Below are 15,545 nucleotides of genomic sequence, written 5' to 3' on the forward strand. Positions count from 1 at the left end.
TACTGGGAGCTGTTTTACAGTCTGATTGCCAGAGGGACGAAAGAGTTTTTCAGTCTATTAGTGGAGCTGGACTGGGACAGCAGTTTAGACCTATCTATTTAGGATTTTGTCTTTAACGTAGGTGTATCTCACCATTGCCTAACATTTAATTTGAATATGTTCTTCTATTTGAGTTATAACATGTTTAAACTGCTTTTTTAATGTTTTTTTTGGAGGATCCTTAATTTTTTACATATAATTGATTAAACTGAATCTAATTTAGATTTATATATATATAGCTCTAGGCCAGCTTGAATATGTGAATTATGGGGTTGTTTCAGTTTTCCTCCATCCATGGTTTATCAATTATGTGTTGATCACACATCAGAATTATAATGTAGTGATCTTTCCTGGTTAACTTGGTTGACTCGGTCCAGACCAAATACTATTCAGACCACAGACCACAAGTTTATTATTTTCTGTAATGAGCTATTTCTATGTTATTTATTCCACAATCTACTATTTTTAATTGGTAATAATAATAAGTAACATCATTTTGTTCACAGCTAAATTGCACTTACACTTAACTGGTAACATTAGGCCTCATTCCATATATCACATTGTGCAGAACATATTATGTTTATCATCATCAACAAAATTTGGTGTTATTCAGTGAAATAAAAATTTAAAACGACTTTACAAAAATAACGGTAACTGTATTTTTTTGACAAAACTATCATGTAAGTAATTTTAGATTAAATATACTTCATTTCGTCTTTATGAATTGCTCTTTAGTCGATCATTTTTTCATGAACAAATAGTATGTTTTGTTGAGTTGTCATAACACAATACTTGTTCATGACTCTTGTCCCTTACAAATACCACTACTACAAATTGACAAACACTGAAACTGATGAACCAGTCTAAAATCGATAGGGTCCCGGAAGAACTTTTAGGGTTTTTTCAGTTTCCAACCATAGTGCACAACTAAATGCAACCTGATTATTAATTATGACGTTATGGGGAGACACTGATCCTCTCATCTATCTCTCACAAATACACACACACAAACCTACTAGGTCCGTTTAAAGATCACAGTGCCAGCAGCAGCAAATGTGTCTTACATCGATGAGCTGACATTAATACACAACACAAAATGGGCATGTAAAAGGCCAACGCGTGAGTGCAATAAACACCTGAATGCGACCTATTCACCTAATACTTATTACGTCAGTGTAACGGGTTCAGCGGAGTCAGGACACAGTTCTTTGAAGGCGAGCTCCCGTTTATTTCCACTTCGGGTTAACAAACAATCCACATGCAATAAAAGGACAACATTCCGTGTGTATTCCGTCCGTCTCCAGCACTTATGACGCTCTCCCTGGCTCACAGAGAGCGTCTTCCCCCTCTCTCTCTCTCAACCCCTGACTGAAAGACAAGCAGGCACATAAATACACACTTCCTGATTGGGTCCGATTGCAGACACCTGTCAGCAATCAGACCACATCACCCCAGCAGACCCGGTGCTCCATACTGCCACTGCAGGCCAGACGCCGCCCCACCTCCACATACCCCCACTGCCCGACACAGGCCGGGGACCCATCCGGCCGTAAACCTACTCTGCCACGACCATCTGCGCCCCCGGCCTGTGGGCCACCCGGAAATTGAAAGGCTGCAACGCGAGGTACCACCGGGTGATCCTCGCGTTGGCATCCTTCATCCGGTGGAGCCACTGGAGGGGGGCGTGGTCGGAGTAGAGGGTGAACTGGCGACCCAGCAGGTAGTAGCGAAGGGCACCGACCGCCCACCGGATGGCGAGACACTCCTTCTCTACCGTGCTGTACCGACCCTCGCGGTCCGACAGCTTGCGGCTCAGGTACAGCACCGGACGGTCGGCCCCCTCCACCTGCTGGGTCAGGACCGCGCCCAACCCCCTATCCGACGCGTCTGCCTGGACGGAGAAAGGGAGAGCAAAATTAGGAGCACACAGGACTGCTTCCCCACACTGGACTGTATCTGGGGCCCGGAGAAGTTCGGCACGATCTGCCGATAGTAACCCGCCAGCCCCAGGAACCGCCTCACCTCCTTCTTGGTCCTGGGTCGAGGGGAGGCGGCGACCGCCGCGGTCTTACAGACCTGCGGCCGGACCTTCCCCCGCTCCAGGTGGAACCCCAGATACTGAATCTCCCTCCGCCCGATCACGCACTTCTTCGGGTTGGCTTCGCGTCTTGCTTGTGGACGGGCAGCCTGTAGGGACGTGTCCGCACCGTTAACCCGGGTTTGCGTCTCGATGTTGTGAGTTATTAACGGGGTGCGACCAGGCAGGGGCGAAAAGACGTCGGCGAACTGGAGCTGCAGACTGCCCACGTCCGCCGCCAGACTCCCCGACAGATCCTCTCCTCGGCCGACCAGAGGGACAGGCGTAGTGACTTCAGGAGTAGGGACTTCCGGTCCGAACTCCTCTCCCTCCGGTAGTGTCGGGGCGGACGCGACCGGGACCACATCAATCCACCTTTTGAGCAGATTGATGTGGTAGATCTGTCAGGAGTCGCCCCGGTCCGGCCGCACTACCTCGTAATCCACGTCCGACTCGCCGTGTGACCACAAAGGGACCTTGCCACTTCGCAAGTAATTTGGTGCTAGAGGTGAGCAGCAGAACGAGGACCTTATCCCCCGGTGTAAGATCGCGTAATCTAGTCCCTCTGTCGTACAGGCGTTTCTGATTCTCCTGGGCTTGGTGCAAATGCTCACGTGACATTACCCAGAGTGAGTGGAGCTTTGCACGCAAGTCCATGACGTACTGGATTTAGTTTTTACTGTCGCTGGACCCCTCCTCCCAGTTTTCTTTAATGAGGTCCAGGACGCCCCTGGGCCTGCGCCCATAAAGCAACTCGAACTGGGAAAACCCTGTGGAAGCCTGAGGAACTTCCCGCACCGCAAACAACAGAGGGTCTAGCCATTGATGCCAATTTCGAGCATCCTCCAGTACAAACTTCCGGATCATGGACTTTAACGTCTGGTTAAACCTCTCACACAAGCCGTCAGTGGCTGGGTGATAGACGCTCGTGCGGATGGCCTTGACCTTCAACAACCCGTAAAGTTCCTTCATCGTGCGTGACAAGAAATTGGTGCCCTGGTCAGTGAGAATCTCTTTTGGGATTCCCACATGAAACAACGCCTGCGCAACACTCTTCGCAGAGATATTGCGCAACGGAATTGCTTCCGGGTATCGGGTTGCGTAGTCGATCAGGACCAACACAAATCGATACCCCTGTGCGGAACGTTCTAATGGCCCGATAATGTCCATGCCCACGAGATCGAATGGGGCCTCCACCAGGGGAAGGGGCCGCAAGGGAGCCCTGGGGATGGCGGGGGGATTCACCAACTGGCACTCAGTGCAGGAGGCGCACCACCCGCCGCGTTCTCCGGAGCCGAGTAGCTCCCGCATGGCCTCCCGGTTGGTGGCCAAGGAGCGGGCCAGCTCCACCAGGACCTCGTTCTGGGCCTGCTGCAGTTGGGTCTGTCGCTCCGCTCTTTGTGCCAGGTGTCCGAGGACACTGGCCAATGATGATGGATCCATACTTGACTCCGCCCCACATTGGGCTCCAGTGTAACGGGTTCAGCGGTGTCAGGACACAGTTCTTTGAAGGAAAAGGAGCGAACTCCCGTTTATTTCCCCTTCGGGTTAACAAACAATCCACATGCAATAAAAGGACAAAGTTCTGTGTGTATTCCGTCCGTCTCCAGCACTTATGACGCTCTCCCTGGCTCACAGAGAGTGTCTTCCCTCTCTCTCTCTCAACACCTGACTGCATGACAAGCAGGCACATAAATACACACTTCCTGATTGGGTCCGATTGCAGACAACTGTCAGCAATCAGACCCCATCACCCCAGCAGACCCGGTGCTCCATACTCCCCCTGCAGGCCAGACGCCGCCCCACCTCCACAGTCAGGTGATAGAAAAGGAACTTTGCGCACACACACACACACACGCACGCACACACGCACACACACACACACACACACACACACACACACACACACACACACACACACACACACACACACACACACACACACACACACACACACACACACACACACACACACACACACACACACACACACTCACACTCATACACACACACACACACAGGGTAACATCCACACGCAGGCAGGGGCGCAGATGGGATTTTTGAACTGGGGGGGACAAAGCTGTCAGCAAGTGATTTCAACTCAATAAGTTATTTTTGTGTAATTTGGGCTTTAACTAGCGCTCAAGTAGTTAATTTCGTAGGCCTAATAGCTTATGGGCCAATGGTTTGCACTAAAAAGCCATTGGAGAATTCATATTTAAAATCATGGATAAACAACGGTGAACATTGTTAAACAAAGGCCTACTTCATCAACACAGCCATATATGATGAAACTGTTATTTGTCTGGAATGCCAATCACCCACAGAAACTTCATGCCTTATGCAAAATGTTTTATTTAAGTGTAAATATAGTGGCACTCCGTCTCACTCTTACTCCTCTGTACCACTTGTTGGAGTCAACTAACAGCATTTGCAACGCGACTGTAAAGACAAGACAATGTTCCTTCGTTTTTAAATGTTTACTTGAAAGTCTTCAAACAAAATACACGTCTTCACACGATATAAACTATGGTCTTACGCACGCTCAAAAACTGTTTTGCTTCCATCAATGTCAGACTCCAAACTGAGTTACGTTACCGCCGTTACCGTTATAACTATACAGTGATGTCATTACGTAAAAATCCCAAAACATTGAGAATAACATATTTACCATTTATGCCTCACTAAATTATGCATTTTAACAGTTTTACGCATCATGAATTAACATGAAATTACTATTAGCAGTTTTTAATCATTTTAAACTAAATATTTATTATAAATCAATTATTGGCATATTGGCTCTTACAGTAAACAACAACATATTTGCATAAATGAACGAAAAGCCAAACATATCGATCCTCTAAGCATACTCACTGAAGGACCCAAAAACATACTGCTGGGCAATTTTTTGTCAGTCCAGTCAGTCAAGCCTCTCTTGGTGAATATGGCACACAGCAATGCCATTGAGTCTTTTTTTGCATCAAGGTTGATCGCAACCATGTCTTCAATCTGTATAACCCAATAAAAATTTGCTCTGCCTCAGCAGATGATGTGGGCACCACCATCAACAATCTATTTGTATACACTTACTACCGGGCCGTGACGGCTAGTTTTACTATCTGGCCCCGGCGGAGATCTTGTATGCAACGAAACATCGCACTCCTCATTGACTCTGCGTGAGACATGTCAACAAGTTGCATGAAGGATCGGAGTTATATAATTCAACATGACAGGGTTTCCCCTTATTGGAAATAATGTATGACGGGAATGGTGATGCAGGGGTAGTCAAAGTTGCATTTCACAGTCAAAGTAAAGTTTTTCTATAAGGCGACATTCCGCTTATACCACGTTTCCAACAATGATTAGACATTATGTTGTTATATGTTACTTTAACCTGTAATGTTTGTGTTTTTTTATCTACTTTAATCAGCTGGAATTGAGATTTCCTTCTGCAGTGCTTTAAGCATATGTTTTTACGTTGTCAGGGAACATGATTTTTGGTGGACTTTGTGCAATCTTCAATACCCAGCTGCTCCCGATTCCATAATAGATAGATAGATAGATAGATGGACAGACAGACGGACGGACAGACGGACGGACGGACGGACGGAACGGACGGACAGATAGATAGATCGATTTTTCAGTCAATTAGTGGAGCTGGACTGGGACAGCAGTTTAGACCTATCTATTTAGGATTTTGTCTTTAACGTAGGTGTATCTCACCATTGCCTGACATTTAATTTGAATATGTTCTCCTATTTGAGTTATAACATGTTTTTTATGTTTTTTTTGGAGGATCCTTAATTTTTTACATATAATTGATTAAACTGAATCTAATTTAGATTATAGCTCTAGGCCAGCTTGAATATGTGAATTATGGGGTTGTTTCAGTTTTCCTCCATCCATGCTTTATCAATCACTGTGTTGATCACACATCAGAATTATAATGTAGTGATCTTTCCTGGTTAACTTGGTTGACTCGATCCAGACCAAATACTATTCAGACCACAAGTTCATTATTTTCTGTAATGACCTATTTCTATGTTATTTATTCCACAATCTATTATTTTTAATTGGTAATAATAATTAGTAACATCATTTTGTTCACAGCTAAATTACACTTACACTTAACTGGTAACATTAGGCCTCATTCCATACACATTGTGCAGAACATATTATGTTTATCATCATCAACAAAAATTTGGTGTTATTCAGTGAAATAAAAATTTAAAACGACTTTACAAAAATAACGGTAACTGTATTGTTTTGACAAAACTATCATGAAGTAATTTTAGATTAAATATACTTCATTTCGTCTTTATGAATTGCTCTGTAGTCGTTTCATGAACAAATAGTATGTTTTGTTGAGTTGTTATAACACAATACTTGTTCATGACTCTTGTCCCTTACAAATACCACTACTACAAATTGACAACATAACACTGAAACTGATGAACCAGTCTAAAATCGATAGGGTCCTGGAAGAACTTTTAGGGTTTTTTCAGTTTCCAACCATAGTGCACAACTAAATGCAACCTGATTATTAATTATGACGTTATGGGGGAGACACTGATCCTCTCATCTATCTCTCACAAATACACACACGCAAACCTACGAGGTCCGTTTAAAGATCACAGTGCCAGCAGCAGAAAATATGTCTTACATCGAAGAGCTGACATTAATACACAACACAAAATGGGCATGTAAAAGGCCAACGCGTGAGTGCAATAAACACCTGAATGCGACCTATTCACCTAATACTTATTACGTCAGGTGATAGAAAAGGAACTTTGCTCTATCACAAACACACACGCACACACACACACACACACACACACACACACACACACACACACACACACACACACACACACACACACACACACACACACACACACACACACACTCACACTCACACTCACACTCACACACACACACACAGGGTAACATACACACGCAGGGACAAAGCCACAGAAAAAGTGTTTGGTGCAGGAGCTTACATAAAACAACCCACAGAAAAGTCATGCATGAACTGATCCCACATTAAAGTGGAACTTTGACTTGAAATCCTCTTTCAAGAACATCAACCAGAGAACTATTTACAGTCAACGCCAGCTCGACTTATAGATCACGAATGAACATCCATTTCCAATATTTTTGAAAGCTCTATCCTTCTTTCATTACGAAGGTGTGTTGGGGTGGAGGGAATGTTGTCAGACGTCATTTCCTGTCAAATTTAAGATACATAGGTCTGTTAGAAGCTTTTCAAACTGGTAACTTCCTGAAGCAGTGTCCGCTGCCAAACACCTCCTGGTTGCCTTTTTGGGCTCCTCCGAATCCTGAACACAGGGGATGAGGTTGAAACAGATATATTGCAGCGTTTGAAGCATAAATGATTCACAGAGCAGATGTAACATGCTGCCATGTATAAGATCTCCCGAGAGTGTGTGTTGATGGCTGGTTTTACCTGTGCACATTTTTTTTGTCCAAACAGGTGTGCATACTCACCCAGCCCCAGAGTCTAATCAGTTCGACTTGGGCCAGGTGAGGCAGGTTGAACCTGCCTTTAACCACACACTCAACACTTGCTTTTAGAAATTCACAGATGTTTGTTAGTTGGCGAGATCTCTGTTCGTCTTCCTATCAACGATGATGATTATATATTATGTTATGATACTTTAATCTATAATGTAGGTTTGCTCTACTTTAATGAGCAGGTTATGCCCTGACTCACAGGCAGGCAAAGCAGTCAAATTCGGGTTTAGATGGGCACGATGAACTTCCTGGCCAACGCGTTATTTAGCATTTCAAATCTGAGAGCTAGAATGGGCGAAAGTTGTGGATAGCGTCAAGGCAGGCAAAGCAGTCAAATCGGGATTAGAAGGGCATGATGACCTTCCTGGCTAAATCTTTATTTTGCATTTCAAATCGGAGAGCTAGAATAAAGAGTCGTATATAGTCAGTGATGAAGATTCATTAATCACCACGCAAGAACGGCCAAAGGCAAGTGTCTTCCATGATGCATGATCATAATGTTCTGAATATTATTGACAGTATAGAAAATAATACCACCTGAATGATAATGATATCATATAATACATTTTGTTATGGTTATCCAATAACAAAAATATCCCTTTTTTCTAAAGCTTCATTATTATGGAGAAGTATGTTAAACTAATAGTAAGTGAATTGTAAGATCTAACGTTATTGACAATTTTTAATTAATTATATGTTATGCAGATATGAATGCAATGGAATGGATGCAAACTCTTCTATTCTCAGTTAGGTGTTTTTCTGTTTATTTTACCCATGGGTGTATGCATCGAAAGTAAAATGTGTTTTTCAGAACAAAATATTTAATAACATTTAATATTTACTTACTTTACAATACAAGTACACCAGCTATGTGGGCATCTTTCCCATTGGTGTTTATGCATATGAAAATATTTCACAGTAAGTCATATGATTATCTCCACTACCAGGACTGTGTATCCCGTCCTTCTGTGCAGAGTACCGCCAACACTGTTTAATTGAAACCCCCAAATCCTGGTTTGATGCCCAGAGCTACTGCAGAGAGAGAGGCCATGACCTGGCCACTATAGACGACATGGGGGCAATGAAGTCACTGCTGGCCTTGAATGCAGACAGAGCTGATGAGCTGTGGATCGGTCTTCATTATGGGGGTCCTGAAGAGTGGCATTGGTCGCTGGCAGACGAAGAATTCTACCAAAAGGGAGAGAGAGATTACCGCAATTTCGGAAGGATGGACAATACCAGTCGTTATGTTAGTCACGAATTTGGCATGTGGAAGGCTAATAACAATGCACGCTTGTGGTTTGTGTGTTATGATGGTAAGGAAAGCATACACTCATGAGTATGGACAATACACTTTCAATAATAATGTATTTATTCATAATCGATACAATTTAAGGTGCTGTAGGTAAGATCTAAGTACAATTTAAGCTACTTTTTGAGTGTAATTTGTCAGATATGGCCTAGCCATCTGTCAGCTATTAATGTGCTGTGAGAATCTAGTTCTAGTTGACCACGCCTTTCTATGCATGAGATCATTTCGATTTGAAAACGCTCCCGGGGCGTCTCTGACAAATTAGGGCCTCTCTTCCCTGATTGGTTCAGGGAATGCATCTTGTCTGTCAATCAAAGGTGTGTGAAATGAAGGGAGGGAGCAGAGGGGATGTCTCCTGTTCTGCTCTTTTCTGCTCCCTCTATACAACTCTCATCTCACTTACTGCACCTTAAATCCCATAACGTTGATACATTTTTAATCGTATAATTTATGAAATGTATTTGATACAAACAAAGGAATGAATGCACTATTCAGGGAACAGACAAGGTGGACACCGATATGTCTTGGTTAGAGAGGTGATGAGCTGGACGGGGACGCAGTTGTACTGCAGGAGTCACCACACGGACCTGGTCAGCATCAGGAACCCAGAGGAGAACCAGGCAGTCGCGGAGAGACTTGGTCCGTATGATGTCTTGATTGGCCTCTTCAAAGATGCGTGGCACTGGTCGGACAAGCGCAACTCCTCCTTCAGACACTGGGATCAAGATTCATTTGTTGGCCTCTTTCCTCAAAGTTGCGCTGTGATGACAGGCAAAGGTCCTGGACGATGGAGCCAACGATCCTGTGATGAGTTGCATCCGTTTCTCTGTACATGTAAGTAACTCCTGTGAGTGTCTTGGAGTTGTATTAGGCCTAGGCTATGTTATTAGGAAATCGAATACATTCAATATAAACATTTTAAGAACTCTTCTATGTTCATTGTTGCATTAAAGTGTGTGTGTGTGTGTGTGTGTGTGTGTGTGTGTGTGTGTGTGCGTGTGTGTGTGTGTGTGTGTGTGTGTGTGTGTGTGTGTGTGAGTCTCAGGTACTAGAAGATGGGTTGTCAAGGCGATGGTGCGTTCAGAGGACATCCAGGAACTGAATGACCCTGCCACCTTAAAACAAGTGAGTCGTAACAGCCTTTAGGTGGTCTGCTTCCATTAGAAAGCAGAGTGGGACACGAAGACCAGATTTCTGAAAGAAAAACTAGGAAATCTGTAGTTTTGTGCTTCATATATAAATGAAATATGTTATTTTGAAAACAAAGGGACATATTTAAGGTGTGCCTATTCATATCAAGCCAAATCTAGTTGACTAGCGTTGTAAAATATTGGGCAGTACATGGCCATTGTTTTACTGTGATGTCTTTTAAGCTGTGGTAAAGCACGACAAACAATCCAAGGTAGAGTATCTGACAAAGGAATCACATTCAACTAAGGAATGTATTCGTGGCATTAATCAATGCAATCACAGGTTGCCACCTATTAAAGGAGATGTGAGTACCATGCTGTGGTTCAAACCTTAAACTGTGACTGAGCCTGTGAGCCTGAGACAGTTGAGAGCCCGGTGTGCTTTTCGTGTAAAAGATGAGTTTTTAAATCTAAATACAATAGAAATAAGATTAAGGGCTGTAGAATCTAGATTTTGTCTTATGTAAACAGGGCCTCTGTCATTGTTTTTAATCATAAAATGGAAACTGTTATATTCATAATGGTTCCATGAGGTATTGCCTGCTCTAGAGCAAATAACGTTGTTATTTCTTTTTCAGAACCAAAAGCTGCTGAACGAAGCGGCTTTGAGCAACCACCATAAGATAGCGTGGAGAACCAATTCTGATGGACAGGTAAGCAGTCCGTCAGAATTGGCGGACTGCTTACCTTACTGCTCCTTCACCAAGGAGCAGTGTCAGGAAGAAGCCTGCAATGTTTAAACTGATCCTCTGAACAAGAGAAATCCCAAGGTCACAAATCTACAGATTTGTGAAACTATTCAATATTACTATTGAATAGTTTCACAAATCTGTAGATTATAGATATCTAAAGTCTGTCTGCAGATGACCTCAATTCTGCTGAAAGGAAATCAGTAATCAGTAACCCTTTTCTCAGTAACCTATTTAATTTGATGATGAACAGCATAACCATAACAGGAATGAAGATGTAAGGGACTATTTATTTTTGTAGGAACCATGAATGCCAATGGGGTCACATGTCTTAAAGACATGATAAGCTCGGTTTTCTGGATGCATCGGATCCTGTGTTTCAGGGCAACATTATGAAGGTATAATGAGGTAATTGCGTTTCTTGAATGTATAATCATGAGTTTGCTATATATGACCAATTCTTAAGTTTGGCTAGCTGTATGATGTAACTAAAGAAGGGTTAGCCTTAAAGAGTATATGAGGCTCAGCCTCTGAGCAGAATGTTGGAGCTACAGAGACTGCTGAGGGACACATGTCCACTCCACATATTCAGGTTCAGGGCTGAGACTTGACTTTTTCATGCTTTAACTTTGTTTCGATCTATCTAGTTAGGATTTTGTCTTTCAACGTAGGTGTATCTCACCATTGGCTAACATTTCATTGAATATGTTCTTTGATTTGAGTTATAAGATGTTTAAATTATTTTTTGTGGAGGATTGTTTGATTTTGTTTGATTGTTTATTGATTGTTTGATTTGATACATACTGATTAGCCTGAATCAAATTTAGATTATAGCTCAAGGCAAGATTTGTTATGAGAAATATTGGCCTAAATTGTTGCAGTTTTCATCCATCCATGGTTTATTAATCGCTGTGTTTATCACACATCAGAATTATAATCTATTGATCTTTCCTGGTTGACTTGTCAATAAGGTATTAAGGTCCCTCTGCCTCTATACTCTGGAACTCCCAACTTATTCTCTGAGATTTCGGTTGGCTGATCTTCAAATTAAAATGCACAATTATTGAATGGGAAGCAATTCAATTCTTCGTTTCAGTTTAGGATTTCATATTGGTCTTGATGATTATAATGCATTGTAACAATGTCCCTGCCACATGCTACATTGGTGGCTGCCACACCCCACCTAGGTGGCTTTAAAACCAGGACACAGGCGGATGATGTTTAACCCCACTACTAGCAGGTATGCTGCCTCACCCAGACCCAGGATCTAATCGGTCAGACTCGGGCCAGACCACATACTACAGTCAAGTTCATTATTTTCTGTAATGGCCTATTTCCGTGTTATATATTCCAAAATGTATTCATTTAAATTGGTAATAATAATAAATAACATCATTCACTGTTCAGAGGGGTATTCCAAAAAGCCGGTTTTATCACATGTTAACAGGGTTTGCGGTAACCCTAGGTTTTCCGTTGCAAAATGAACATGGTATGTTAGTTAGTTACTATAGAAACATATGCTCTGAATCAAACCTGGTCGGCGCAGGTTTTGCATCATAAACCAGTTTTGGGTATTTAAACCCGCGTTCACCGCAGATTTCATGTGTTCATAATGGCATGCCCTTTTGATGAGAGGCCTGTTGATATCGGAGCGCAAATTATCGTGCAATCTACCGGGAGCGATTAATAAGACCACGGCTCGACATCTTGGCGTATCCGGAAGACCTTTTACTGGAGAGATATAGATTCTTGCGAAAATCTTTAATATATTTAAATAGCCTTCTCCAGCCTCACATAGCCAACACTACCAATCGAGGACCTGGCCTCAGTTCACTCCAGACTATTTGCGTCGTCCTCCGTTTTTTTGCAAATGGTAATTTTCTCTATAATGTTGGAGATTCTGAGCACATCTCTGTCCTTTCAGATGAACCATCCACGTCCGGACCAAGATTTTCATCGGCCTCCTATCATACAAAGAGCAATATTGGCCAAGTATGCTGAGAGGCGCTTACAACAGACTTACATCCACTGGAGAAGGTTCGATCGTAGACGGCGGCTCCATTAAAAGCACTAATCCATCTTGATCTGTGAAGTTGATGAATTGTCACTTTCAGGTTTTCTACCCAGTTACCAAAAAAAAACATTTGGAACATTTGCGCTGTGGCCTCGTACACGGTTTGCATGCGTTACTTCGAAGACAAACAAAAATCGAATATACAAGAAAAACAGAAAAACCTACATTCAACCAGTGGGGTACCCACATGGCCCCTGACTCTCTGAGGAGGTACCTCCAGGTACCCCCTCCATGCTAGGGTGCCCTGAATTTATATCTATTGCCAGCTCCTCCACCAGGGTCAAGACAATTTGAGGGCCAGATCCAGTGTGCCGACTGTCTGCCTTTTGACGATTGGCTTTAAAAAAAAGGGCTTATTTAAATGCAGGAGTGACAAATATGGTATGACAATTGGACTGACAAAATATAGCCTATGTAGGCCAATACGATGGTGGGAAAAGCTTACCAGTTTGTTTGATGTTTTTAAACCTAGGCTACTTCATTTTTTTTTATTTGATCCGCTGACCGCTCGGGAGCCATCGCAGTACATAGCCTATTATATATATATCTTTTTATATACATATTTTTTTGGAAGAAAAGGGTGCTTAACTGCGATAATAATGGATTCATGGCTCAAATATTAAGGATCATGCTTCTGACATGTAACTTTCGCAGAGGCTTTAGCGTTCCCTTTTCTTGTGATAATGTCCTTCTCCTCGTCATAGCTCTCCAGGAGAACCTGGAGATCCACTTCATTGAAATAAACGTATCGATCAGGATTACCATGAACTATACATCACGTCTTCATAGGTTTGCGTGGACGCGCACCACCCTGTGTTAACCAACCCCGTGTTGATTGAACTAATGCATAACCCGTGCGGTGGAACGGACAGCTCTGTTTTAGTTGCCACAGGGTCAATCAACGAGTTCAGCGCTAACTCTGTGTTTGTTAAACCTCTGTTCGTGGAATACCCCTCAGGAATTATTATCATGAACACAAACTAGGAGTTATTCACTGAAATACAATTTGAAACAAAACTAAAATAAAGTAATTAATGCATTTTGTTTTTCATCTTTGTGAATTGCTCTGTAGTCTATACATTTTTATGAACGAATAGTATGCTTTGCTAAGTTGTCATAACACAATACTTGTTCTTGACTCTTGCCCCTGACAAATACCCCTTCTACAAATGTACAAACTAACACTGAAACTAATACACTATTCTATAATCGATAGGTTTTCTGGAAGAACTTTTAGGGGTTAGTCTGTTTGCAACCATACGGGTTATTAGTGGTGCAGATAAGTGCTACAATCTTTCAATTTGTGAAACAAGCCTGAAAATTGGCATGAGCAGTCTCCATGGGTCACATGACAAGTACATATATTGTCCAAGACATTAGAAAAGTCAAGATGGTAGCCATTTTTGAAGAAGGTCGACACCTTAGTGGAGCAGTGCGGTGATAGTAAACAGCCCCCTCGACTTTCGGATTCAGGGGCTATTCCCCACTATTCACTTTGCTTTTGGCGGATAAAATAAATAAATAAACAAGATAACACTTTTTGCCGGTTTTTATTAGCGAACAAAGCGGGACATTTTGTGATGAAAACAATATCCCGAGTTTGAGATCTCAATCATGGGATATTGCCCAATATCCCGAGATAGCGAACCAATCAAATTGCGCCATCTTAGGAGGTTCACGTGTAGCATATACTAAAATCGTATATTTGGTGATACAAGTTTGAAAATTGGCATGAGCAGTTTCTGTGGGTCAATTGACAGCCACCCACAGCTACCAGAAATGTCCAGATGGCGGGCATTTTTCAAGATGGCTACCACCTTAGTGGAGCAGTTAGGGTTAATAAATCATTTAGTTGGTGATACAAGCATGACAATTGCCATGAGTCATCTCAAAGGGTAATTTGACAAGAAACTCACAGCCACTTGAAATTTCAAGATGGTGTCGTGGATAGAACCCACGGTCTATACGAGAGAACTGCTCAGAACCTGAGTTGGTTTGCAAAGAACTGACCCATGTGGCCCATGGGCTCTGTGAGGTAACCCCAAAATCGGTGAATTCCTTGCACAATCACATTAACGTTTATCTTACCACCGAAGGTGCCCACAATACATTCTACACAGTAATTCAAGCATTACTTACAAAAGGGTAACATATTACACATTAGTTATATGAAGTGAGGTCTTTGATACAAATCCATTCATCGCCCTGTTTACCCTTGATCTTAAATCGCCATGACTTACCACATGTGTTTTAGAGATGAGCCCTGTAAAGGCAATATTAATCTAAACAGTAAAACATGCATTTTTAATAGTTAACAATACCACTCTATTTGTCTGTGGCATATACAGTCATAATCATGAAGCTGGTAGCAGGGACGTGTTACGCCACGTCCTGCCACACGGTACAACACCCCCATCTAGTGGCCGCTTGGCGCCACTGGTCCTCACTCCCTCTACACACCTGTCTGCAATCTACAATCACCGGTCCCTACCTCAGCCGGGGATCTCCAATCAGCCGGCGCCAGTTCGTCGTTTACTTCTACTCAGTTACTATAGGTCCTACAAGCGTTATCCTAAGTCTAGCCCGTTTTCCCTGTCCTCCAGTAACCCTTTTCCTCAATAGGGTACAA

The 15,545-nt window shown here is 42.7% G+C and overlaps 1 protein-coding gene across 1 annotated transcript in view; it reads left to right on the forward strand.

The window, feature by feature from the left end:
- Positions 1-8,425: 8,425 nt before the first annotated feature.
- Positions 8,426-15,545, forward strand: part of LOC115541761 (uncharacterized) — a 60,656-nt gene continuing 53,536 nt past the window's right edge. Inside the window, exons 1-3 of the mRNA XM_030353604.1 lie at positions 8,426-8,444; positions 8,599-8,799; positions 9,459-9,797. Coding sequence (XP_030209464.1) covers positions 8,426-8,444; positions 8,599-8,799; positions 9,459-9,797 — 559 coding nt within the window. The remainder of the gene's footprint in view (positions 8,445-8,598; positions 8,800-9,458; positions 9,798-15,545) is intronic.

Source organism: Gadus morhua, chromosome 4 (assembly GCF_902167405.1).
Source record: "Gadus morhua chromosome 4, gadMor3.0, whole genome shotgun sequence".
Lineage (NCBI taxonomy): Eukaryota > Metazoa > Chordata > Actinopteri > Gadiformes > Gadidae > Gadus > Gadus morhua.